The sequence below is a fragment of the Mustela nivalis genome (genome assembly GCF_964662115.1).
Source record: "Mustela nivalis genome assembly, chromosome: 10".
Taxonomy (NCBI): domain Eukaryota; kingdom Metazoa; phylum Chordata; class Mammalia; order Carnivora; family Mustelidae; genus Mustela; species Mustela nivalis.
Genome location: NC_139029.1, coordinates 973,315 through 1,000,463, shown reverse-complemented (window position 1 = coordinate 1,000,463; position 27,149 = coordinate 973,315). Strand labels below are relative to the sequence as shown.

The 27,149-nt window shown below is 62.4% G+C and overlaps 1 protein-coding gene across 2 annotated transcripts; it reads left to right on the top strand.

The window, feature by feature from the left end:
• The first annotated feature begins 8,987 nt into the window (after nt 1-8,987).
• Nucleotides 8,988-25,528, top strand: TTC34 (tetratricopeptide repeat domain 34). 2 transcript variants are annotated; one of them, XM_082688043.1, is made up of 9 exons: nt 8,988-9,117; nt 9,834-10,659; nt 13,495-14,353; nt 15,755-15,980; nt 17,243-17,447; nt 18,612-18,778; nt 19,587-19,857; nt 20,626-20,840; nt 23,847-25,528. In XM_082688043.1, exons 2-9 carry the CDS (start codon nt 9,879-9,881, stop codon nt 24,372-24,374), a joined length of 3,252 nt encoding a protein of 1,083 aa, XP_082544169.1. In that variant the 5' UTR covers nt 8,988-9,117; nt 9,834-9,878; the 3' UTR covers nt 24,375-25,528. The 2 variants fall into 2 exon arrangements, with proteins under 2 accessions (XP_082544169.1, XP_082544170.1); XM_082688044.1 differs by lacking the exon at nt 8,988-9,117 and adding an exon at nt 9,187-9,479.
• The last annotated feature ends 1,621 nt before the right edge of the window (nt 25,529-27,149 follow it).

The following is a 27,149-nucleotide window of genomic DNA, read 5'->3' as shown; positions in this document are numbered from 1 at the left end:
GGCTAGAAGCGTGGGACCCGTGTCCCCACACAGAACAGTATTTCCTAAAACGATGGCTGAGACAACTGGGAAGGCAGATCCGCTCCGAAGGAACATGCGTCTCTGGGGGAGGAGGGTCCTTGGTGGCCCTGGCTGGCTACGTGTGCCCCGAGAACCCGTCGTGTGTTCACGAGTGGACAGGGTGGGGACAGGGCATCCAGAGGTCCTCAGACGGCAGGGTCAGAAGATGCAACCCTTCCTCAGGGCTAGAAGTAGGAGACTTCAGATGAAGACCCAGCTGGGGACGCAGACCAAGTCGGGGAAGGGGCTTCGCGCCTTTGGCGAGGACCGCTGGCGGGGCAGGTGGCCGCGGCTAGCTCTACGGAGGGAACGCATCTGGAAGGGAATGTGGGTGAGGCTTCCGGAAGGGGGAGCTCCCTCAGCTCGGAACACATTCCTCTTAAAGACTTAAGACAGAAGGATTGGACAGAAGGCCACCAGCCTGGACGGACTGTTAAGGATAAAATATAACCGCAGGCGGGGACCAGGCAAGCAAGTCTCCTCGGCCGCCAAAGAGGTGATCCTCTCAAGTTCCCTCGGACGTGGGCCCCGGGCGCCCGGCTGGCTCGGCCCTTAGCCTCCGACTTCGGCGCAGGGCCCTGGCGTCCAGTGCCTCGCGCGCCGGGTCCGCGGCTCCCGCTCCCTCGGCCCTGGCCCCACTCGTGCTCGCGAGCTCACTCTCAAGTAAATAAAACCTTTTTAACAATGAATACAAAATTTAAAAATTATTTTAAAAACAGGGCCCTGTCCCCCCGGGAGGGAGCAAGGGCCCAGCGCACACCAGGCCTTCCCGCGCCTCTGCTCCGCCTGCCAGCCCACCTCTCCCTCGGGGACTCGCCCCCAGGTCTCTGGGTCGGGGAGCCACAGCCGGACACAAGGCTCATCCGGAGATCTTGCTTGACGGCTTTCGGGGGTTGGAGAGAGAAGCAAACATTTCTGACCAGACCTGGGGACGAGGGGTGTCCCCACCATGGCTGGCTCCCTCCTACGCACACTCCGCGCCCCATGGGAGAGCCTCCCGGCCCAGACCGCGGGTGCAGCCGCGTGACCTGGCGGGGGGAGCACACCTGCACCCCCAGCCCCAGCGGCTGCCGCTGAAACGCACCAGAACGGGCTCTGCCCTCTGGTTCCCCCCACCCCCCTTTATCAGTCTCCTGAAGCTGCCGCAAAAAATGGTCACAAACATAATGGCTTAAAACAATCAAAATTCATTCTTACACCACTGCGGAGGTCCGAAGTCCAAAATGGGTCTCACTGGGCTAAAAATCAAGATGCCGTCAGGGCCGGCTCCTTCCTGAGGCTCCGGGGCGCGTCTGGGCCTCGCCTCCCCCGCATCCAGAAGTGTCCGCGTCCCTTGGCTTCTGGGCCCGAGGCCTCCATCACCACGGGCAGCCACGTCTCTCTTCTCAGACTCTGACCCCGCTGCCCCCTGGAGACCTTGTTGTGACCGCGGCCCACCTGTGACCCAGGGCATCCCTCCTCTCGAGGCCAAATGCCAGGTCCCCTTGCCGTGGGAGGGCACACCCTCACCGGTCCTGGGGAGCGGCCTGCGGACACATGTGGGGCTCCCCACTCTGCCCGCTGCACCTCACGGGAAAGCATCGCGGCCCGGAGGAGGCCACACCTTCCACCTGGGGTCTGGAGTGAAGGCCGGGAGAGGCCCCTGGCTGAGCTGGGCTGACCCCAGAAGAGCGAGGAAGAGCCGTAGGCCCGGGGCAGCCAACCGCCTGCGGCGTCTGTTCCCGCAGGAGAGGCCACACGGCGAGCTGAAGAAATGCCACTATTTTAAAGTATTGTTAAATGTTGAAGTTCTTCGAGCGGAAATCCCACATCATAGAACATTACGCCCCACCGTCCCCTCCCGACATCCAGGAAAGGGCTTAAGAAGAACCCCAAGGCCTCTCCCCACCTCCCCAGAGGCCCGGGGTGATGACAATCACAAAGATGACTCTGTCATTAATGGGGCGGGCCCCTCCCATGAGTCAGACCAGGGTCCCCGTGTCCTGGGGGCAGGGCGAGAGCTTTCTGCACGCCGGCCACCGGTGACTGCGGCCCCCAGATCGCCACCTGTCCAGCTCTCTGGAGGGAACCTCTGCTGCCCTCCCCAGTTCTGGAGAGCTTAGAGCTGGAGCCGGGCCCTGGGCTGGGAGGCTGGGTCTGGCCTGGAGACTTCCGGCAGGGGCCTTGGATCCCCCGCGGGGTCTGAGGCTCGGAGCCACACCTGTCCCGTGGCTGTACCCCCCGTGGCCTGTGAGGACTGGGAGCCCACCCCCGCCCACTCTGCCCAAGCCCAGGTGCTTCTCCTCGGTTCTGCTGAGCCCACCCCTCTGGGCTGGAGAAGTGGGCACAGAACTTGTCTCCAGGGCCTGTGGGGACCCACAGTGGCCCTTACAGGAAGAGGGTGATCTGCCCGGCAGAGCAGAGGACGGGGAGGCTGTGCAGAGCGGGGCCTGGGACCCATCTGGGCCTCCAAGGGTTTCAGGTAGGAGGACAGGGACAGCTCGGGGTTTGGTGAGCAGCAAAGGGAGGTCCTCCAGGTGGGCCCCGTATCTTACAGGACCCCTGACCGGCGTGCCCATGGGGTGTCCTCCCCAGTGGGAGCCAGAAGTGTGCAAGATCTAGCTGGAGATGGTGAGCCTCCCTAAATCCATCAATAAGCCCCCTCAAATATATTGTGTAGCTTTTTATTGGAACCCATCAGATTCTAAAATTCATATGGAAAAGAAAACCTGACAGACAGGCCAACTCTGGTCCAGGAGGCCATGCGACCACGACCTAACAACGGCTTCTTCAGCTCCTGATGGTTAGAAACTATCAAAAGACTAGGATTTGGGGGACACCTGGGTGGCTCAGTCAGAGAAGCGGCTGCCTTCGGCTCGGGTCATGATCCCGGGTTCCTGCGATGGAGTCCCGCATCGGGCTCCTTGCTTGGTGGGGAGCCTGCTTCTCTCCCTTTGCCTGCATGTGCTCTCTATCTCTCTGTCAAATAAATAAATAAATAAAAATCTTAAAAAAAAACAAACAAACTAGAATTTTGTGACACGTGGAGATGATGAGATGTAACAGACAGTGGCCATAAATAAAGCTTTATTGGCACATAGCCACGCCCACTGGTTCCCTCTCGTTGGTGTTGAGCCCGTGGGACAGAGCCAGGCTGGCCAGCAATGTGAGCTCTTACTCTTGGGGTTCCCCCTTGCTTTGGACCAGCAACGACCAGACTTCGCCTGCTCCCCAGGGCTTGCTGGGTCCTGCTGTGTGCTGGGCTTCTCCAGGCCACCAGGAAGACGGTGGTCAAGGGGATGTGTCCCTTCCCTGGTGAGCTGACAGTCCAGAAGGGGGGACAGACAGGAAAATGCATGACCGAGTGGGCTTGGGATGGGTGGCCAGGGAGCCCCTCTGAAGGGCAGACTCCAGACACAGCTGAGTTCACTCACCAGGCACTTCGGGAGGTGGGAGGGGCAGATGCCAAGCCCCCCCCCGGGACAGAAACCATCTGGAGTCCTGTGCAGTCGAGAGGGGACCCAGGGCTCAGCAGACAGCATGTCGCTGCCTCCCAGGGCCATTCTGCAGGAGCGGGGAGGGGTAAGGTGGGAGAAGCTAGCATAGAGCATGGCACGAGACAGGTGACAGGCGCTGGACGAATGTCCCTTCTTTTGAGCAGCGATGCAGTCCAGGGGCAGGGCAGGCACAGGCCCAGAGGGTCCAGGGCGGGGCAGGTGCCGGCACCAGTGCCCTACGTGGCGGTGACAGGCTCCTTGACCGCCATCAGTTGGGCTCCCGGGGCCTTCCCCTGCACTGGCCTCATCCCTGGAGACTGTCCTCGGCCTGCTCGGTGCCGGGGCCCGAGGGAGACCCTGCCCCTGCTGTCTCCTCTCACTCATAGTCTGCCCCATGAGCGCCCCAGCCCTGCCATCCGCCGGCCTTGTCCCGGCTGCGCACACACCTGCCGGGACCTCTCTCCCCCGCCGCAGGAGTCCGGAATAAAGGCGTCCTCGCCGCGTTAACAGTGCAGAATGATTTTCCTCAAACGGTGACCCAGGTCTCGCCCAGCCAGGCCAGACTTGCTCCTCCCGTCCATCCCGAGACCACTGTCCGAGCAGGAGGGGGATGCTATCTCCCCAGACGGCACTGGGCGGCCCGAGTCTTCAGCCTCACAGGGGGATGGCTCTCTGGGCACGCTGCCCATCTGCCGCACGGCATGAAGGCACGCGGCAACCCCTACTAGCGCCCTGCTGGCCGACGTCGCCCAGGCCACAGAGGCCGCTGCGTGGCAGACACCCCTGCCCCAGGAGGGGCAGCTCCGCCTGACTCATTAATCTGACGCTGGCTCACGTGTCAAAGTGCACGCGATTTCTTGTAAAAATGATCTGGCTGCTAATTAGGCTGTTTATAACTTGTTCCCTGGTCACTAATGATAATTAACATGCAAATTAGCTCGGGGAGGGGAGGCTCTCGGGCCCCAGTTCATTACCCTGTTAATTACTGTTTGCATACTTAAACATCACAGATAGAAATGGCGGCATTTAGTGTAATAGGCAGGATGATAATTATACCAACGACATTTCGAAAAGTCATTTCACTGTGTTATTTTTCTGTGTGATTAATGACTCTGTGCCTGGTTGATAAACTTCGTTTGTTCAAACCAATACAGGCTGTACACACACCAGCCGCAGGCTCGGCCCATTCATCTCCTCCCTGTTGGCTCCACAGTCTCAGAGGGAGGAGAGGCGGAGGAGAAAGCTGGGCTGCTTTGGGGAAAGAAACTTTCCACACTTCTTCCTCCCCCCCACCACCTTCCTCCCCTCCCTGTCAAGTTCCCTCTGGACAACGGCAACCGAACCCAACCCTGCTGTCCTGGAGCCGACAGCACAAAGAAAAAGGCCAGCAGACAGGCGCGTGATGCCAGGTAGAGAGGCAGGTGAAGAGGCAGAGAAAACCAGGGAGCCTTTTTCGATGAGGAGCGTCAGGGAAGGTCTCTCCAAGGAGGGACCAGTGAGCCCAAACCTGAAGGAAGTGAGGGAGGAGGGGCAAGGGAAGAGGGGCCGGCTGTGCAAAGGCCCTGGGGTAGGAACAGGCTTGTGGAGGAACAGGTGGGGTTGGGTACAGCAAGGGGGCCAGGATGGCTGGGCTGAGGGACCGGGCAGAAGCTGTTCATTTATGGACACCCCAGCAGCATCCCTGAGAAGAACATCTGGGGGAGAACCATTTCCTTTGGCATATCTCAAACGTGCTCCTCCCTACACCAAAGCTTCCCGCACAATAGCACCCCCAATGCAGGGGTGGCCCTGGGCAAGCCACCGCGTCTGCCCCTGAGATGAAAGCAACCCAGGGCGACAGGTGGGCAGATGGGTGACGGCAATGGCAGGGGCTCCTCCCCTCCCCCGCCCCGCTGCATTATTGATCAGGAGATCCAATAGGAGGAGCCAGCCCGGTGACAGGTGTGGTGCCTGCCTGCCAGGCTGAGGGAGGGGTCCAGGCCTGTGGGTGCTCCGCAGCGAGGAGGAAGGGCCCTGAGAGGAGGGGGCTCCCCACACAGCCTCCAGGCTCCAGAGGACGGCGCCACTCCATCCAGTCCTGCCTCTCTGGCCACAGGGACAAGAGGCTGATATTTCACCTGGTGACAACCGGGTCCCCAGCCACCGCCGTCCCGGATCCCTGCCACTGTCTGGTTCCTGCTGCCACAGGTGAGCCTCTCGGGGTGAGGGAGGGGATCCTCAGAGTCGCCAGGGTGTCCCAGGCCCGGCAGCCAGGGGGCTCTGGGTGCGCTCCCACACCCTGGGGGTGACAGGATGGTGTGTGGATGCTGACCCCGGAGGAGTGACCAGAGCCTCGAATGGCTGCCCAGCCAGGAGGCACCCTGGAGAGAGGCCACAATCACCTCTGGGGGGCATTGGGTATCGACATGGGCTGTTGCTAAGGGATTTCCCTCTCTAGTTGGGGTTGACTGAGACAGAATGTGTCTGCCTCCCGGTTGGGCACGTCGGGGAGGGGTAAGGGGTCTGGCGGCCCCAGGGAACCCCAGGGAGACAGTGCCATCACTGAGTGGATGCTTGGGCCTGGCCGTGTTGGCCTCCCCACCCTCAAGTGCCAGGAGGGCAAGGCCTAGCCAGCTTGCCTCCAGGGTCATGCCAAGGGTCATGCCAAGGATCCCCACCTGGGACCCCTGCGCTGGGCTCTGGCTGTGGTGGCAGCTCCTGGGCACCTGGGAAGCCCAGACTTCTCTCCTCACTGGGAGGGAGCAGCCTTCCAAGGCCTCAGCAGGGTCTGCAGCCAGGGCCGCAGGGGTGCGGCAGCAGGACTGGGCATGGTCCCCACTTTCTGCACCGGGACCTCCCCTGGGGGAGCACTTGGGTCTGTGGAGGGCAGGGGATGGGCAAGCGTGAGGAAAGCACACCTTTTACGAAGAGGACTCCGAGCCTCGGGGCCTTTGTGGCCCAGAAAACATCCTGGGCAAAAGGTTTGCGAAGTTTCCTAGTGACATCGCCGCCTGCCGGAGCTGAGAGAACCGACCGACGGTGGGGGCCGGACGGAGACCTCGCGGCCGCGCCGCCCGCAGACAGGGCACAGGGGCGCCCGCCAGCCCCGCCTCCCACAAGGCGAAGGTCGCAACACTGTAGGGCCAATCCCAAGGCTGGAGCCCACAGTCCACACCCGTAAACTCCTATTTTCCACTTCTCTGTCTTGGCAAACCCAAGAAAATTCTGGTAAGGCCTCAGAGCTTCCTTTCCAGCTGGTGGGGCTTCAGCCCAGAGTTGGGAGTGACTGGGGAGACATCTAGAGCCGGACCCTGCGCTCCTGCGGGGGCCACGACACGGGTGCCTGGGTCCCTTAGAGCCCCCTGGGTCCCACTCCATGGCTGTTTCCGGCTGCACAAGGAGTTCCGCAGGGGCACGCCGGTCCCTCCCTAAATCCAGCCAGGTCTGACAGCATAAACCAGAGCCACCTCTGGGGCGGGAGGAACAGCCCCTGGGGACCCGGGCTTCACATGCGGCGGTTGCGGGTTACACCACAGGGAGACCCCACTTCCCCTAGAGCTGTGGATGAGACATAGACTCCCCCGCCAAAGACCACCTGTGCTGTCCCGTCAAGGTCTGCTGGGCACGGCAGCGCCAAGGCACCATTCAGCACCACTGCCACCTGATACGGCTCAGAAACGGCAAGAAACCGCTTGTATAGGAAGTACACTTCCTTTTGAGTCGGGATCACACCAAGGCCTCAGCAACACACGCCTGTACATGAGACCTACTCGTGGTCCTGCATCCTGAAGCAGGAAGCAGGCACCCTGGGGTTACCTTCGTCTGCCTGTGCTGTGCTCAGGTGGAGCCCGAGATCACAGGTGGTGACCCACTGAGACCACAGGCCCATCTGGCCTGCGCTGCGGGTCTGTGGGCACCTGTGCAGGGCACAGAGGCGGGAGGCCCGTCAGGCTAATGTGATGGGAATGTCAGGCAGCCCTCCCTCCTGCATGCCCCGGGCCTCCCCACAGCCCCGTGGGGCAGCCCTGCTCCATTATGGCTTTTGCCTAATTAGGGTTTTTAAGTGAAAGTAATCAGGGAAAGTAATCAGAACCATGGGAGAGCTGTTAATAAACTGTCACCACCACGTTCATCGCTCGGGTGTTGTGCCCTTGTGAAAGTCAGGCAGCCCGGGCCTGCCCCCTGCACACCTGGATCCCAGACTCTGCCTCTGTGCCTGGTGCCCCCCAATGGGCCAACTGGCCACAGTCCGCATCCAGGGAGACCTGGACCCTGGGAAGGACATTGGAGATGCAGCGGCTCTTACTGCTGGAGCCCCCCACCCTGTCTCACGGCACCCGTGTTGCCCCCCACTCTGCCACCAGCCACTCCCCGTTTCCCTGAGCCCTGCGGAGGAATGAGGGCTTACTGGGCATCTGGGCGCCTTGGCAGCTTGAACTGGAAGGGGCCCTCCCCCAAGGCAAGACCATCTCTCCAGGGACATGCATCGACCTTGCCCAGCGCCCCCCACTCCCACTCGCTGCCCATGCGAGGCTCAGCATCTCGGCCCTATCAGCAAAGCTCCTGCCCGCTGAGGCCTCCGGCCACCTTTACTTCTCGCTGCTGCTGCTTTGGTGGGGGTGACAGGAGATGGGGGGTTCCCAAAACAGTCACCAAATGCTGCACCCTTCCTCGGCTGCAGTGAGGGTGACCCCCAGCCAGCAGTCTCACGTCACAGTCCCTCAGAGCCACCTTCTGGGCCGTGTCCCGAGGAGAGCCGGCCTCTGCTCCAGACAAGTCGCCTGGGCCGGAGCGAGCAAGTCAGCAGGAAGAGGCTGGACGTGTGGAAATGTCCACCTGTCGGGTGTGGGCAGGAGCCCCTGTTGGGGGGAGACCCACGGCGGGGGGGCGGGGGGTAGTCGGAGAGACCCACAGGAGCCGAGGCAGAGGGGTGGCCTGGGGCAGCCCGTTTCCGGGGAAGCAACCGACAAGTTGCGCAGGAAGAGGGCCAGCGAGGAAGGACCCCGACAAGGCAGAGCTCAGGAAGGGCCGGGCCCACGGGCTTCTCCCCCGCGGAGCTCCCTCCTCCTCTGTGCGGGTGCGGAGAGGATGCGGTGAGGGCTGGTCTCGGCCCGGAGCGCCCCGAGACCCCCACAAACTCAGGGTCTCTCTCCCCCGCAGCTCCGCCTTCTTCCTCCCCGACCCGTCCCCAGCGAGGGCTTGCTGGAGTTAGGGCGGGGTCTGGACGGGGCGGGGCGGGGCAGGGGCGGGGCAGGGGCGGAGTCCGTTTGGCGTTGCGGGGGTTCGGGGAGGGGGCGGGATCCGGGACGGAACAGGACGGGGCGGGGGCCGCACGGGGTGGGGGCCGGGGCGGGGGGGGGACGGCATTCGGGATGGAGCAGGGCCGGGGCCAGGGGCGGGATCCGGGACGGGGCGGGGACGGGGCGGGGACGGGGCGGGGCCGGACGGAGCAGGGTCCGCACGCGGCGGGGCCGGGGCGGGGCGGGGGCGGAGCCCGGCGGGGTGTTGACGCTCTCCCGGGAAACCGACCCCCGCACGGAGCCGCACCCACCGCCGCTCCCCACCGCCCGCCGCGCGCACCCCGCACGGCCTCGGAGCACAGGCGAGTGCGCGTGTCTGAGTGCACAGGCGTGAGTGTGTGTGGGCGTGTGTGCCTGCGTGCGTGTGCAGGCTGGGCCGTCTCCGGGCGCTGGTGCGGGCGTCTGTCTCACGGGGCGTGCACTGGGCCGGGCTTGGGTGCCGGCACTTCGGGACCCTACAGAGACGGTCCCCGAGCAGGGCAGTTCGTACTTCAGATCCGGTTTGGGGAAGGGGGAGGGGAGTGGCAGGGGCTGGTCCCCAGAACCAATCTCAGCGACCCCCTGGCCTGGGCCAACGAGGCTCCGCACCCCCGGCCAAGAGCCAGGCAAGGGCGCCGCCGTCGCCGCAGCCCCGCGCTTCCCCCGGAACGGCGGGCCGTGCGAGGTGGGCAGAGGCCGGGCCCTGACTTTGCGCGGGTCTCTAGAGCCTCGGAGCTCGGAGAAGGCGACCTGTGTCACTTGGACAGGGGGCAGGTGGGTGGGGGCGTCCCACGTTCCCGTGGGGTCCTCTGCTGGCGGTGCTGTGGCGAGTAGGGCCTGGACCCTCTGACCCCGCAGGCCACCCAGCCTCTCGCATGGGCCGCCCAGCAGGGTAAGGGTCGCGTTCTGCAGAGGACCCTGGCCTGGCGGACCCTGGCAGATGCGCCAGCCCCACCCGGCTCTTCCCTCTAGGGCGCTCTGCGCTGGTCTGCGGTCTCCGTGGGGAGAGGTGGGGACTAACCACGCCCCCCCCAACCAGGTGCCCGCGAGGACGGGACATGGGCCCGTCAGGGGCGCAGCCGTAATGTCGGCGCGGGAGCTTGTGGCCTGCCTCTGCCGGGAAGGAGACCAGCGCCTGGCCCTGGGGGAGCTCCCCTTGGCCACCGCCTTCTACCTGGCGGCCTTCAGCTGCCACGCCCCCTCGGCCGTGCGGAGCGTCAGAACCGCCCTGGCTGAGGCCCGAGGGGCACCCGTGCTGGCCACCCTGGAAGCCTGGTGCCGTGGTGACAGCCAGATCCCCGCCATCCACTGGGACGGCATGGCGGTTGTCTCCCTGACCGGGACCCTGGCCTCCGCGTTCCTGGCCACCCTCTGCCCGGACCACCCCGCCGCGGTCCTGCACTCCCTGGCCAGTCTTCTGGCTCAGGGGCGCCACCAAGAGGTGGCTCAGCGCTGCAGCACCTTGCTGGATGCACGCTCCCAGCAAGCCCTGGAGCTCCTACTGACCCGCGCCCTGGCCCGCGTGCTGTCCGGGGTGCAGGTGGACGCTGGCCTGGCAGACTATTTGCAGGCCTTTGCCTCCAGTGCAGACCGGACCGTGGCCTTCGTTCGCAGCCACCAGCAGCCCCATCTCCCCATGCTGATAAGCACCCTGCAGGACCATATCTCAGGGCCCTCGGAGACTGAGGACAGCACCCGCGAGCAGGAGGCCGGCTGCCAGGGACTTTTGGCAGCCCTGGACCCCGAAGGCACCTGGAGCGATGCCCTGTCACCAGAAGCCCTGCTCCGCAGTGGCCGGTATGAGGACTGCCGAGTGGTGTGCAGCCGGGCCCTTGAGTCGGACCTGACAGGCAGCAGACTCCCAGGTAAGAGTGAGGCTGTCGTGCCTTCACAGCATGCTTAAGTCCTGGCTGTGGTAGGGTGGGGGGTTGTTCCTGGGCTGGGGACACCACAGTGACAAGATGGACAAGCCCTGTCCTTACAGAGCACCAAGAAAAGGAACAAACAAAATATGTGCTTTGAAAATAATGGACCCTGCCAGGTGCTGCTGGGTAGTCAGGGAAGACTTCTTGGAGGAGGTGTCACTTGAGTTAAGGCTAAATCATTCCCAGCAGCAGAAACAGAACACAAGGCGCTGATGAGAGCCAGAAGATGCAGGTGTTTGCAAGAGACTGAGGCATGCAATGCCACAGGCATGACAAGAGAACAGACGGTGTCTGTTTTCTGTGTACATGGGGTTTGCTGGTGACCCCACTGTTTGTGTGTTGGGGAGGCAGGGATCAGACAGAGAGAACTGAAAAGAGAGTGGGCAAATTTGTTTCTGGAAATAACCGAGATCAGAAGCCCGAAGTCCTCCTATTATAAAAGGTACAGACAGGCTCAGCAGAGTCACCAAGAATCCTGAGCTCATGAGAAAGTAGGGTACCCTCTATGCCCAAAGCATAAACGTGCAGTGGCCTGTGAGCGGGGATACTGAGGCTAGGGCATCAGCAACTCCCAGGGGTGGGGGGGGCTTCCACCAGAACGACCGGCAAAGCCCCCTATGGAGACCAGAACTCCCAAGGCTACAACCTCAGGGAGCCAGTGTGCTGGGTAAGCCCTACCCGCCCCGCCCCCTGACTCCAGGAAGCTTGTCTGGGCTGCCTTGGCTCCGCAGCGGACAGGACCACCCTCCCTAAGAGTCGGTGCATTAATTAGACCTAAGTCACTTATGTCACAGGGAGTCACCTTATCACCACCATCAGCACAAAGTGGCTCACAACATGAATAAGTAAATGGCCTCTAATCGACTTTTTACAAACACAATTTCCTGTAACAAGTGTATTCTAATCCCAAGGTTACTTATAAGGGTCCTTGAAAACACGGAAGAAACCCCGTGTATCCAGAAAGTGCTCTGCCCTTCTCCGCAAGCAGACATTCAGGGACACTCCGTATGAAGACAAGAATAAGTACAATTTTAACTCGCATTTCCCATGGGTAAGCGCCCAGGCAGCTCTCTCGGCGCCCGGGACAGCCATATCTCCTTCCTTCAAGGTGCTTCATTAAGAGCCACTGCCGTAGGGGGAAATCATGGCGCTGGTCGTTTTCGGATCCTTCCAGCAAGGGGGCAAATTGGCTTGGACTCCAGACATGCTGGGGTCAATGAAATAGTGGGGTAGGCGTGATGCCGTGTGATCCTGAATTAAAAATTGTGACCGATCTGGGAGGCTACAAAATGTTATCCCATTGTTCCACCGTTGTTTTAATTTTAATTTTCCTGATTACTAGTGAGGCCGTTATTAAATTAAAATAGTTTAATTTAGAAAATTTTTCCAATCTGGTGGGTGGAAAGTGGCATCTCGTTGTTTTAATTTGCATTCCCATCATTACTATGATGCTGAACATTTGTCACGTTTCTTTGCCATCTGTGTTTTCTCTTATGGGAAATGCTTTTGCCAGTTCTCCTAGTGGATTTTTTTTTTTTTATTGACATGTAGGAATTCTTCAAATGCTCTGGGTATTAATCTTTTGCCCATTGTATATTTTGCATATATTTTCTACGTACTTGCTCTGCCAGTTGTTACAAAGCTATACTACCCAATCAGAAGGCTGCTGACTGAAGGGGTTGATAGGAAGACCAATACGACAAGTTAGAAAGGCCGGAAACATCCATAGGCATCCAGAACTTAATATGTGAGAGAGAGCATCACAGATCTGTAGCGAAAGAAAAGGACCGTTATTCAGTGGATGGTGCTGATTCTGGGAGAAAAAAAAAATAATTCCAAGTGGATTGTGTGATAGTGGTTTTATAGTTTCTAAAGAAAATATGAGAGAATCTCATTAAGATTTCTGTAGACAGCTGGACTTCTTAAGCTACAAAGAGTGGAAAGAGTAAAGGGACGTTTGTAGTACTTGATGAAGTTTAAATTTTTAGACTTCCATTTCGCCCATAACCAGAGTAAGCCCCCATCCTCCCCAGCACACTCAGGCAGCAAGTAGGAGGAGGTGGGGTGGCACTGTTGCTGATGGGAACCTCCCTGAGTAAAAACCCCCGGGCCCTGTTCCAAGCACTAGATGAGCATTAATGCATTGCACCCTCATGGCCGTGTGAGTGCAGACCATTTTAAACTGCATTATAAAACAGAAAAGGAAACTGAGGCATAGTGAGATCCAGTAAACGGCCCAAGCCCCCTTCGTGTAAGCAGCAGGGGGTGTGCCTTTCCCACTTTCCTGGACCTGTGGGCCTTCCCTGTTGCAGAGGGTGGCGTTGGGCCCCAGCTTTGCCCCAAGAAGGCCACAAGCAAAGATGCTGGAGTAGCAACCAGCCCCTCCCAAGGTCACAGGGTCAGAACCTCTGCACTGACCTGGGGGCACTGATCCCAGAAGAGGAAACTCACTCCGCAAACCCATCATTAAAGAGTAAGGAGGTTTCGTAACTAAATTTCCTTGTGGGCCCATCGGTGAGGTTGACTTTAAACCCATGGGACATAACACTGTTGGGTAGGTATGTGCACCACACCCACCCAGCGGTCCCTCCTGATTCCGCTCTGTCGCTGAAGGTCTAGCATCATGATGCAATGTCCTGGGCTACTGGGACACTCTAGGAAGATGCCCTGAGATGCTTCAGAGGGTCCAAAGCGCTGGACCGTCGGCAGCTGCAGGCGGCACCAGGGAGAATGTGGGCCTCGAGGCAGGACCGGAGCCTCCGTTTCTCTCCCCAGGTGAGCGTCGGGCTGCTCTGCTGGTCACCCGCGCAGCTGCGGCCTTATTTCTGGACAGTGGGGTCCGGAACCTGCTTCGGGACCTGCACGAGGCCTTCCACCAGAGCCCGTCAGAGGCGCGGAAGCAGTTTGAGGCAGTGCTCTCCGCAGGGGACCGGGAGCGCGTGCGGGCCCAGGCACAGGAAGCCGCGGACACGGGCTTCGCCCACTTCCAGGAGGCCGTGCGGAGCCGCGCTGAGCTCCGAGAAAACTCGGGCCGCGAGCTGCTGGCCCCAGTGACCCGCGCACTCCATGTGCTGCTGCGCGTTGCTCCGCCCGGGGTGCGCCCGGCTCTGCGCACTCGCTTGGCCGAGTGCCTGCTGCTAGCTGGGGACGCAGCGGGCGCCTGGGCGCTGTGCGAGCGCTTGCTGCGGCCTGCGCGTCCTGGGCACCCGGCGGACTACCGCGTCGGGGCCCACACCAGCGACCGCGCGCCCCTGTTGGTGCTGCGCGGCTTCTGCGCGCTGCACATCAGCGACGGAGGGCGCGCCCGAGAGGACTTCCAGGAGGTGGTGGAGCACGGGCCGCCTCACCTGGCCAGCTGCGTGCGCGCTCTGTGTGGCCGCGGGCTGCTGAGGGTGCTGGAGGGTAGCGCGTTCCTGGGAGCTCTGGACTATGTCACCGCCTGCCGGCTGCAGCCCGAGGAGGCACTGCTCATCGCCAAGGCCTACGTCCCCTGGAACCAGAGGGGCCTCCTGCTGACCGTGCTGCGAGAGGAGGGCCGCAGGATACTGCAGCGGAGGCCGGACCTGGGGCTCACGGGCGCACCGGGCCGCCGGAGTAAGGCCATGGAGATGGACAGCCCCGAGGCGCAGGAAGGGTAAAAACTAGCCCCATGCACCCCTGGGGCCACTGCTTCATTCCGGTCTCCCGTGAGGTAGCTAGGGGTGCGTGTCTTCCTTTTTTACAGATAAGTAAACTGAGGCAGGAAACAGCAGGGGTATTTCCCTAATCATGGTCGGCAGGTTTAGCGCTAGAGCCTGCTTCTGAGGACTCTCAGTCACAAACAATGTGATGCTTTGTGGGCCTAATTATCATAGAAAATTAAGAACTTAAAAAGAAATTTAAAAAAATACAACCTTCCCATCACCCCACAGGTAGCATTCCCTTCTGGTTGTTTGTCTCTGCACATGGGAGCTAAAATGAATGTGAGCTCTATGGGCAATGTATGGCCCACTCTTTTCACTCAGTAGATCACAAACATTTCCTTTGCCTCTGGATTCTTTTTGGGCAGCCCAATCTATAGCCTGCCTAGCGAACCTGCCATCATTCCTTGTCCATTCTGAGAGCCTTGCTCTCTGTTAGAGCACAAACACCTCCACGGTGTTCTGTCCTGAGTGTGGACACAGAGGTGGGGTTTCTGGGTCATGGAGCACAGGCCTTGGTTAGGTCCTTGACTTCCTGACCTGTCTGTACGCCTGTCTAGCCACGCGCCCAACCCTGATGTTAATTGGAACTTCTCTCGCAGCCTGATGGGTGCCCGTTTGGATTTGCATTTCTCTGGCTGCCAAGAGGTGACAGGAAGGTGTTTTAGCAAAGTTCAAAGCACTGAACGGGGCAGGGGGTGGGGGAGTGTTTGACGCCAGCTCCCCACAGCTGCGTGCACTCGTGCATGCACACACACACACACACACACACACTTCCTCTGCCTACATTTCGCAGGATTCAAATTGCTTTGATGTGCTGGTGAGGAGGATTCCGTGTGCGAGATGGGTGTCCTTTCTACTTTTGCCTCCGGGAATTGTCATTCCTGGAGGCTCCAGTCCCTCTCCCCGTGGGAGCTCGTTCGCACTCCCAGCGCACCGGGAGCATCCAAATGAAGCCAGTGTATTCTCTAGCTCTGCCTACAACACACCCCTGAACCCTGCAAGGCCAACATTCTTGTCCCATTTCTACAGAAAGGGAAACTGAGGCAGGGTTGGCTTGTGTCCAGCCCACAGCTTCCACCTCCAACTGCAAAATGGTTGCCACACGGGGCGGCGGGAGGATGCGATGGGGAGTGAGGCCGAGGGATCAACGTCAGAGAAGGCAGCTGTGGCTTCTGCAGACGGCGTGCGTGAGGGTCCTTCCAGCAGACCCTGGGCTCTGTGGCTGGATGGGAAGGGAGCTGCCCGGACCAGGCGCCCGGGGGAAGAACTTTCCTGGGGCCCGCCTTCCCGGGCAGCTGAAAGGGGTGCAGACAGGGGCCAGGCTGGCTATCCTCCAGCTCCTCTCTCCACAGGGATGCCCACGGCGTGTACCAGCTGGCCATGCTCCTGATGGAACTGGACCGGGAAGATGAGGCTTCAGGCCTCCTGGCGGCTGATGCCCTGTACCGCCTGGGCCGTCTGGAGGACACGCACAAGGCCCTGCTGCTGGCCCTCTCCCGGAGGCCCCACGCGGCCCCTGTGCTCGTGCGACTGGCCCTGCTGCAGCTGCGGAGGGGCTTTCTCTATGACGCAAACCAGGTGAGGAGACCCGGGGTGGGGGGGCGGTGCAGCGTGGCAGGTGATGGTCCACAGCCCTGTGGAGGGCACAGGCCTCTGGGCCCCTCACTCTGCACCCCCACAGCCTGGGCTTTGGAGCAGATCAATCTTGTCCCAGCCCCAGGCTCTGCCACCTCCAACAAGGCTCCCCTCACTTCCCTGACCCTCAGTCTCTTCGTCTGTGCCCTGCCCCTGTGGGCTGTCCTGAACTAGCTGGAGCAGGTACCCCAGGACCCAGCAGGTCTCCAGCACGCAGTTAATTCCTTCATATTTGCTCTCAATGTGTTATGAAGGAAAGGGGCCAAAAGTCAGGTGTGGACTGAGCTCCATCCCAAATCTCCCAGTAAACTAGGCTTGGAGGTGACCCTGCCCAGGGAGGGCGGATGGCAGAGGGGTCCCCCGGTCCTCAGGTCCTGCTGGCCTCACCTCTCTCCAAGACCACTCTGCTCCCAGGAAAAGCAGAACTTCAACCGGATGTTAGGAGACTATCCGGTTGGAACCCTGGTCAGAAGGTTGTGTTCCAGGGGAAGATGTCGGGCTTTGGGGCCTGTCAGCTTCTTCTGTTGTGCTCGGATTGGGGTTCCCGGTCTCCCTGAGCAAGGCCGCGCAGGTGGGAGAGGGGAGGATGCCCGGAACCGGCCGGTCCTTCTGCTCTGGGACCCGTGTCTTCAACGAGGGGCCAGCAGGGGCAGCATCGGGTCCCTGTGGGACCGAGCCGCTGGGAGAGTGTGTCCCCCGAGTCTCGCTCCACCCAGATAAGGCACTGGTCCCAGCGCATTTGCTCCTCGCGCGGTGCCCTCCCTATAATTTGAAAGCCCTCTTTCCCCGCGCTTCTCGTTGGATCTGCAGTGTGCAGGCCGGCGAGGCGAGATCTCCACCTCCATGCCACGGAGGAGGTCCTCCGGCTCGGGGACACTGGGATCCCCCACCCCAGGCCACCCCCAGCCCAGACGAGCTGCCGGACCCAAGCTCATACCTCCCGCCCTCAGCCTTCGCGGGGCTCAGCACCCGCGACGCACAGTCCCTGTCCCAGAGCACGCCGCTCCGAGCACCGCCCCCCCAACTCCACCCCCGAGCACCGCCCCCGAGCACCGCCCCTAAGCGCGCCGCGCCTGAGCCCCACCCCCGGACGCCCAGCCCCCGGGCCACGCCCCGTGAGCCACGCCCCCTCAAGGGGGACCGAGGGTGGGATGGTCTGGGCGTCCGGCACGGGAGGAACCGGGTGACTGCCCTGCGCCTTGCAGCTGGTGAAGAAGGTGGTCCAGTCCGGGGACACGGCGTGCCTCCAGCCCACCTTGGACGTCTTCCGCCACGAGGACCGGCAGCTACTGCGGGGCCACTGCCACGCTCGGGCCCTGGCCATCCTGCGGGCGAGGCCCAGTGGGGCCGAGGGCACAGCCCACACCAGGGAGGCCATCGCCTACCTCTCTCTGGCCATCTTCGCTGCAGGTAGGAGCTGCCCGCCCGCCTCCGGGGTTCCTACCCTGTGCCAGGTACCTAGGGCAAGAGAAGCCATGCTGGGCTCAAGCCACTCTCGGTTCATGGGGCCCCTCGCGGAGTACGCCTTGCCCCCAGCAAAGCCCTCGCTGTCCAGGTGAGCATGCTAAAGCGTGGCAGAGGGGCCAGACCAGCTGGGACCTGAACTGGGACCCTCCTGGCACTCTGGCCTGGCATCCCTGGGCCCTGTGGGCAGGAGGGCCACCCTTGACTGAGGCCTCTCCTAGCTTGGCCCCCTCCACCCAGGAGAGGCCGTGGTTCCCCTAAACCCTTCCTGGAAATAGTGGTGTGTCTCTGTATGTGTTCCCCATGTGCCCAGCTGACCCCCCAGCACCATCCTGGGAGACAGAGCCTCTGGAGTTGGGCCTTCTTAGCATGGGGTCATAGGGCACCCCGCTGGAGGGAAGGGACTTTCCCAGGGACGCACCCCGGTTTCCTGGGGTGCGTGGAGATTCAGAGTGTGGGCTTCAGATCAAAACACCAGGCAGACTCCTGGCTCTCCACTTACTGAGCTGCTCCTTGCTTGCCTTTCTCAAAGTGGGTGACAGAGACACGGGTGAGGGGTGGGAGTGAGGATCCTGTGAGCTAAGGTTCACGGACAGCGCAGGGCTTGTGCCTGGGGCGGAGCTCATGCTTGCACACATTAGTGGGGAGGCGGGCACGACCCAGAGTGTGCGCTGTCCTGTCTGTCACCGGACAAACACCGGAGGGAGTGGGGTGGCGCTGTCCTCGGGGAGGGGCCTCTGTGCCCAGCATTCAGAGGGCTCCTCCCGGTCCACCTGGAAACTTCCCACCTCCAGCTGTTCCCTGTCCAGCCCCAAGGAACCGGCCCCCTCCCGGCCCCTCCTCCGGCCTCGCCTCAGATGTCGCCACAGCGGCCCCTCTTCTTGGGACCCCTCTCTGACTGCCCACCAGCCTAGATGCCACCCTCACGGTTGGAGTCCCTGTTTCCCACGGCCACTGCCCCCAGGTGAACCCCAGCTGCCCTCCAAGGCTGTGTCTTGGCTTGTCTGTGAGCTTCCCGAGGTGGCCTCGAATGCTGCATGAGGGCAGATGCACCGCACCCACCGAGGCCCGGCAGCGGTCACGTCCCAATGCCACACCCCCTTCCTCCAGGGAGTCAGTCGGCGGAGTCCCTGCTCACCCGTGCCCGCTGTTACGCGCTCCTGGGCCAGAAGAAGACCGCCATGTTCGACTTCAACTCTGTGCTGCGGGCTGAGCCCAAGAACGCACTGGCGCTGTGTGGCCGGGCGCTTCTGCACCTGGCCCTGGGCCAGCAGAAGGTACCGGGGCCGCCCGCCCCACCTGGGATGGGCCAGGGGGTTAGGGGAAGAACCAGCACGGCCTCCTTCCTTCTCAGCCGAAGCACAGAGAGAGCCGGGCCGGGCCGTCCTGAGTGTGGGACCCATTAAAACCCTTTCTGCTCAGACCTTTCATGGAAGAGGCCCGCTGCTTCCCGGACTCCGCGCGGACTGTGCAAACCCTGGGGGCTACTAGACGCCCCCCTCCCCCCACTTAAAATAACAAGACCTCGGCTGCCTTTTGGGTACAACACCCAGAGCTGTCTGCACGGAGCCGGTGATTCACGCGGTCGGCTTGCAGGGACAGGGGTGGGAGAGGACCCACGTGGTCCGGCCCCAGGCAGGCGCTTTCCCCAAGCAGGCGGCCACAGCTGCACAGCGGCACGGGGGCCCTTCTCAGCCAAGAGCAAGGTCACAGGCGACTGGCTGAAGCTGAGTGTCTGCCCTGAGGCCCTGCGCACAGAGGTGACCTGCCCGCCCGGTTTCTTAATGACGTAGGCTGGAGCGCGAGGGAGCGAGGTGCTGCTGAGGCGGGGCGGCGTCTGCGGGCGCCGGCGGCCTAGTTTCTGCCCCAGCCCGTCGTGGGTTCTTTGTCCGTGAGAGCCCTTGGGTGCGGTCAGTGCTCCCTTCCCGCAACTCCAGCATCCTGGCCGCACACAGCTCACCAGGCTGTGCCTCCTGTCGTGGAGGGCAAGAACTGGGCCATCTGCCTCTTGTGGTGTCCCCAGCACCCAGGCAGATGCCCAGCAGGGACGATTCTGCCGCCCAGCCTGCCCCCCTCCCCCCGCAGGCGGCTGTGGACGACATCCTCTCAGCTCTGAAGCTCGACCCTGCGACGGTGGTCCCTGAGGTTCGCTCTCTGAAGCCAGAGGCCCAGGCCCTCATCACCCAGGGCCTCTGGTCCCACTGCCGGGCCCTGCTGAGCCAGCCGCTGGACACCGGGGCCTCCCTCCGCGACGAGGACGCCCGGGGCCTCCTAGCTGTGGGGGAAGCGCTGATCAAAATCGATGCCGGACAGCCGAGCGGACACATCCTGCAGGCAGACGCGCTCACTGCCATGGGTATGCCCGGCCCGGGTGTGGGGAATGTGGGTGTCTGCCCCAGCCCCTCTGACCCTTCTGCCCTGTAAAATGGAAGAGAGACACCCTGGATTCAGTAGTCCCTGGTGTCCTTTCCACCCCAGGTGCTGGTCCCTTGACCTGGTCCCGATGTGGGGCCGGGGGTGCCAGTGTCTTGAGCTTTCGTCCACCTGTGGACTTTTGCTTGCAGGGAAGACAAAGGAGCAACTTGGGGGTTCATAAAAGGACCCAGACGCTTGGGGCTTCTCATAAACTCATGCATTTACTCAACAGCTGTTTACAGAATGCCTGTGGACACCAGGCCAGGCTGTAGATGGGCTTGTGTCGAGCTCCCATGGGCCAAAACCCTGAGAATATTTCAGTACCTATGTGAAAGGGGAGGGCTCTGGGCAGCCTCCATTCCCCTGACCTGTCCCCATCGCCTCCAAGCCTGCGGGGCGCCCCTGGCAAGGCCTACACTGCCCAGCGGCCGAGTCCATGTTCACGCAGGTGCTCAGGGCAGCCCCTTGCGGTGACCACAGTGAGTGTGCTGAGCCGTGCTGCTCAACCTGGGGTCATGCAGCTTAGGGACCCCCCCATGACGGGGTCAACAGGCAAGCTGGGACTGGCGTGGTGTCACCATGTCCATCTCCCTGAGCCAACACCGAGCAATAGAGGCTCTGGCCGGCTTCCCAGCACGGTGGCCAGTGCCCCACCTCTCCTGCTGCCTGCCCCAGCAGCCCCTGACCATCCTTCCCGGATCATGGACAGGCAGCTACGAGGAAGCTGGAGACTGCCTGCAGAACGCCCCGCAGCCCACCCTGGGGTCGGAGGCGGCCCGAGCCCGGCAAGGCCTGCTCTGGCTCAAGAAGGGAGACGCGCCCGCCGCCGCGCGGGACCTGCAGTGCCTGGCCGAGACGGACGCCCAGGAACTCTGCTTCCTGCTGCAGCGTCTGGAGGCCTCGGAGCGGCGGAGCCTCAGCCAGGTGTGCTCCCTGGGCCCTGCCGTGCTCAGGGCCGCTCCACCCTCCCTGATGCCCTGGTATCGTTGTGGGTCGGGGGGACAAGCCAGTCTGGCCATCATAAACCCTAGCAACTTCCCGGCTTCTTTGCAGGAGGCATCCCACAGGTGACAGGGCCTGGGAGACAGGGCAGACCCCTCCTCAGACCTGGCTGGGCCAGCCAGGGGCACCTGCCCTTGCAGGAAGCCCACGCCCACCCCCAGGTTGGGCAGAGAGAGGCACCCAGCACCCCCCAGCGAGAGCACGGCAGGAAGGCAGTGGGCTGAGGCAGGCGTCAGGCCGGGGCTACTGCATCTGGCTGGCTGATTTTTCGTTCCGCTGTCTATTCGACAAGAACATACTGACCACCTTCCACCACCCACTGGGGAGCTGCTGCCCCAGCCTGTGGGCCTCGTCTCAGGGGAGACAGGGTGAGGGTGCCCTTCTGAGTGTCCTGGGATCGAGAAGACCCTAAATCAGGGCAGGAAGGAAGCGAGGGGGCACTCGAGGCGAAACCATGATGGGACAGACAGGCCGAGGTGAAGGCCTGAGGGAGGAAAGAGTTCAGAAAGTTCAAGAAACGGGCAGAACATCGGCGGCTGGAGTGGACGGAGGGGTGGGATGGGGGACAGAGGCCTCGGGCTCCGTATGGGGCTGGGAGGAGGGGCGGAGGACAGGGGGCAGGAGCTCCAGCAGGTGGGGAGGACAGGGGGTTCCCCTGAAGTGGCTGCATTTCACCTGGGTGCAGGGGCGGGAAAGGACCAGCAGGAGGCGGCGGCCACCAGCACAAACCCACCTAGGAGCCGGTCGGCTCAGAATCACACCCCCCCCCTGGCTGGGGCAGGCCCTACCTCCTGCGCTAGCCTGTGCCCAGGACTCTAGGGGCTCTCTGGGGATCCCTCGCAGAACAGAAACCACACTGCTGACCCAGCCACGGAGTTTAATAGAGCAGGTGGCTGCACATGCAGGCCTTGGGGGCAGAAAGAGCCAAGACAGCCCCGGGAAATGCAGGGGGACCGGCCGCCGCCAAGGGGAATGATGGGTCGTCAGGACCCGCTGCTCAGAGGAGCAGAGCCCTGGGGAGGGGACTGGCTGGGGTCTCAGCACGGAGACCCGATGGTCTGGTTCCCAGGACCGGTTGGGTGAAGTCTCTGAGCCCTTACGAGGGGGCGGGGCGGGGAGGAGGGGGCGAGACAGGAGGAGGGGTGCGGGGCGAGGGTCCGAGACAGGAGGAGGGGTGCGGGGCGAAGGTCTCCGAGCGGAGAGGAGGAGTGAGGGGCGGGGACCCGAGACAAGAGAAGGGGTGCGGGGCGGGGGTCTCCGAGACAAGAGGAGGGGTGCAGGGCGGGGGTCTCCGAGACAAGAGGAGGGGTGCGGGGCGGGGGTCTCCGAGACAAGAGGAGGGGTGCAGGGCGGGGGTCTCCGAGCGGAGAGGAGGGGTGCGGGGCGGGGACCCGAGACAAGAGGAGGGGTGCGGGGCGGGGGTCTCCGAGACAAGAGGAGGGGTGCGGGGCGGGGGTCTCCGAGCGGAGAGGAGGGGTGCGGGGCGGGGGTCTCCGAGACAAGAGGAGGGGTGCGGGGCGGGGGTCTCCGAGCGGAGAGGAGGGGTGCGGGGCGGGGGCCCGAGACAGGAGGCGGCGGCGGGCGGGGGTCTCCGAGCGGAGAGGAGGGGTGCGGGGCGGGGGTCTCCGAGACAAGAGGAGGGGTGCGGGGCGGGGGTCTCCGAGCGGAGAGGAGGGGTGCGGGGCGGGGGCCCGAGACAGGAGGAGGGGTGCGGGGCGGGGGTCTCCGAGCGGAGAGGACGCGGGTCTCCGGCGGGAACGCGGGCTTAGCGGGGGCTGCGCGCGAGCTGGTTTGCGCGGCGGCTGAGACCCGCTGGGCCGTTGCCGGGCGACGCGGGCCGACCCGGAAGTCCACCGAGAGGTCACGCCCCGCTTCCGGCGCGCGCCCCGCCCCTCCGGCCTCTCTGCGCCTGCTCCGCGGCGGGTCCCTCCGAGATCCGGGCGGCGCTCGGAGGTCCAAGGGGCGCGGGGTTCCGCTCGCCCGGCGTCCTCCTGCCGGGGACCGGGCGCGAGTGTGACCCGCCGCAGGGCGGAGGGACAAGGACAGCGGGGAAGGCCGGCCGCGGGGAGCCAGTGCGGGCTGTGGAGGGCAGCGGGCGCCGCGGGGCCGTCCGGGGGGCTGGGAGAGGGGCGGGCTGCGGGCGGGCTGCGGGCGGGCGCGTCCGCCGTCCCCGGGAGCGGAGCTGAGCCCGGGGCCGAGGAGGCCGGTGGGCTGGGCCTCGCCGACGGGCCCCGGCAGCCCCCAGGGAGGGAAGGGCTGGGTCGACGGCGCCCGCTGCCCTCGGGCTCCGCCCTGCGGCGGCGTCGGAGGTCGGGACCGGGGCGCCCCGCCCAGCCCTCGGCACCGCGCGGCCAGTCCGGGGCGCGAGCCCAGCGAACCCCAAGCCCCGGAGGTCGTGCCGGCAGATGCTGGGGCGGGCGGCCGGCCGGCGGCGCAGCCTCTCCCCGCCGACTCCGCTCTGCGGCGTCCTCCGCTCCCCGCCCCGGGAAACCCAGCCGTGCTCCGCGGACCTGCCCTGTCTCCGGACCTCCGGCAGAGGAGAGGGTCCAGGGACCGAGCTGGGCAGAGGCGGTGCGGGCTCCTGCCCTCAGGGCCAGGGCCGCCTTGGCAGCTGCCCACCCGTGGGCCTCCGGGGAAGGCGACCGCCGAGAAGGGCTGAGACAGGGAGGGAGGAGGTCACCGGCTGACAAGCAGCAGGGCTGGGGCGGGGGACAGTGAAGAGGAGAGGGGCGTCCCGAGGGACCCCGTCAGAGCTGGGCTTCCAGGGTGGTGGGGTTGCAGGGCGTGTCCTCCACCCTCTACTTCCGCTGCCTCCGAGGAGGCGGGCAGCGCTCTGCACAGGTCAGGAACAGAGGCCAGCTGGGCAGGGCAGGGGCCCGTGTCTCTCTGGGCTGACCCACACTGCCTCCCTCTGTCCCCTCTGTGCAGGCTGCAGCCCAGGAAGCCAACACCCTCCTGAAATCGGGGCAGCCAGAGCAAGCACTGGGCTACTGCTCACTGGCAGTCCTCGCCGGGAGCAGCAATGCCCATCACCTGCGCCTGAGGGCCACCTGTCTGGCTGAGCTGCAGGAGTTTGACCGGGCACTGGAGGACCTGGGCCATGTCCTCCAGGGGGACGTGCGGGACCGCGACCTCCCGACGCAGGTGGAGGACCTGTGCTCCCAGGGCCGCCTGCTGCTGAGCCTGGGGGATGGGGCCAGGGCCGCAGGGGCTTTTGCCCAGGCTCTCAAGCTGGCACCCACCCTAGCCCAGAGCAGCCTGTGGGAGCGGCCAGGTCGGGGCCCCACTGCCGAGGCATTTCTGTGCCATGGCCAGACCTGCCTGGAGGAGCAGCGCTATGCAGAGGCCTGGACGGCAGTGGAGAATGGCCTGCTGGCAGACCCCGAGCACAGCGGCCTGAGGAGGCTGAAGGTGAGACTCCGGAGGGAGGCATCCTTGGGCTGCCGGCTCCACTGACCCCATGCTCTCGAGGCCCAGACGTGGGCCCCCTGGCCGTTCCATCCTGGATGGGCTCCTGCGCCGCGGGATACAGGGGGCCTAACTGATGTAGCTCAGACTCTGCGGAGAAGAGAGATACCAAGAAGCGTTGATGATAGTGTATAGGTGGTGGTACCTCATCTCACGGCAACAAAGCTATAAGTCAACCTTTTAGAGTTCCCTGCATGTGAAACGGCTCTGGGGTCCAAGAGGAGATCACAGCTGAAGTCAAAGTTGAAAAACTAATCATAACAAAACCCATGCAGAGGAGCACTTGTGGGACGCTGCCCCGGCAGGCCGGGGGAAGTCCGGCCCCAAGCAGGTTACCAAGCGATGGAAAGAAAATGGAGTACATGTTCAGTTCAAGAAGTTGGAGAAAGACAATAAAACTAAGGAAATCAGGAGATAGGAATTAAGGATAAAAGCAGAAATTAATAAATTAGGAACAAAAGAAGAATAAATACAAAATCTGGTTCTTCAGAAATAAAGTAGATGAACCAACAGCGACTCTACTGAGAAAGATGGAGGAAGCACAAGGGCCGTCGTGTTCACCGCAGTGAGCCCCGTGCGCCTCCCGACAGGCAGATGGTGCGGCTGTGCTGGCTCTCAGGGCAGCCAGTGCCCTTTGGGAAAGAGGTCTACACTCCCACTTCTGGAGGTCCCCAGCGGGCTCGGGGCCGCATAGCCCCATGGCAGGACAGACCATGGACCTAGCGTTCAGCCTTTAGTAGGGTCTCAGGGTGGGATCTCTGGGGTTTTGTGGGTCACTCTTTATTGGCTAGTTTGAAGCAGGAGAGGGAATGGGGTCTCAGGAGACTAGAGGCAGGGTCACACAAGCAGTCGGTTACCGAGATCGCCGAGGGCTCTCTGAGGGGGCACCTCACGGGTGTGGGCAGCCCACTTCCTTCTCTGGTCGTTTTGCTAACAGCCGTGTCCTACAGCTGGCAACACACGTTTTCCAGATGGGATGTTGTTTGAAACACACCCTGGGAATCAAAAGCTTGATGTCAGGCACAGCAGAGACACAATTTTAAAGTGACAAGAACAAAGGAACAGAAACAGAGGAAATTAAAAACATCATAAGAAATTATGTTTCTCTGAGCAAATAAATTTTGAGGCCTGGATGAAATAAATTGGCTCCTAGACAAATATTTAACTAAACTCATCAAAATAGGCCTAGAACTTCTGCAGGTCAGTTGCCAAGGAGGAAGAGAGAAGGTTGTCCGAGAGCTTCCCCTAAAGCAGGCTCAGTTCCAGATGGAAAAGCCTGTCAACCTTTAAGGAACAGTCAAGTCCAAATGTCTCTAAACCCTTCCAGGCCAAGAAAAAGGCTTCTAAGTTCTTTGCGGAAGAAAGCATAATCCCAACCAAAAGGAAGCTACAAAGCAGTTTACCCGGGTCAGGCAGCATGTTAGGAACACACCCAGAGCAGCACGCGCAGGAATGCAGGGCTGGCTCAGGAGCAGGACGCACAGCCCTACAGCTCATTGCAACCAGAGCCTGGAGAAGATAAGTCCTGTGATCCCTCGCGGGGGCTGCGGGGATGAGGGGGGGCAGTGCACAATCACATGTGAGAAGCCCTCCCTGCGCCTTTGGGTGCCTGCTCTGTTCTGCTGAGAGGTTCTGGCATCTCAAGTTCGTTAACAGTAGACCCCGGTGCAGAGGGCACGCAGCCACGTGGCCTGGTGGCATCACTGCCAGCCGCTGGTGTACTCCCACTCGTTAGCTCCAGCGTCCGTGGGGCGCATACCGCCAGCAGTAGGGCCAGCCCAGCCCAGAGCTGCACCCCCTCCTCCATGGCCCGACCCCCTGACTCCATTCCCACACACAATTCGCAGGTCCCAGTGCGGATTAGTGGAATCTTACAGTTACGGGGGTGCATGTGCTGGTTCCTGCAGGACCAGCTTCACACCTGAGCCCCACACCCCGAAGATGCTGAGATGAGATCCCTTCTGTGGGTCTAGAGCAAATGGGTGAAAGGGGGACGGGTAGTGGGGATTGAACAGAGCCAGCATCCTTCCCAAGCCCATGAGGCTCTCAGGATTTATAAAGAAAGAAAAGGCACGTCACCCAGTGGGGAGCCCAGCTGCATCCACTGCAAAGGGGCTTGGAGGACTTGGCGGTTCCAGGTTCTCCGCTTCCTCTGAGCCCCTCCGAGGTCTCGGGTCCCATCTCCGTGCCCCAGTTTTTCATTAGAAAGTTGGTGAGGCTCTAAGTGCAGCCAACATCGTCACTGCACGGCTCACAGAGTTAAATGCCATGTTTGAGCCCGCACTACAGCCCTGTGCCTGTCGCAGGGGCTTCTCAGGGGCCACGGAGCCCTCCGACTCCCGGGCCATGACCCGAGCTGGTCATTCTCTTCCTGTGTGTGCTCCAGGACGCTTGGGAGAGGCTGCCCCATGCCGCGGCTCCTGCAGCCACTGCCACTGCCTGAACAGCCATGTGCGGCGGCATCTGAGCTCCCACAGCCCCTGATTCGGTGGGCGCACCACAGCCCCCGTGGGGAAATCACCCCACACCATGACTCTTTCTTCCCTATGAACACAGCCCTGCAGTCAGACCCCAGATCCATCTTCGAGTGTCTGGTGATGGGGGTGCTCTTGGTACCAACATATGCATCAGTCAGGGGTGCTTTGGAGACAGACCACACCAGTGATTGAGATAGTGAGGGTTTAATAGACTCCCTCGTTAGCCATGAAGGTGTCGGTTAGGTACTTGGTAGAAGGAACTCCAGGGACCATGGAAGTAGCAACT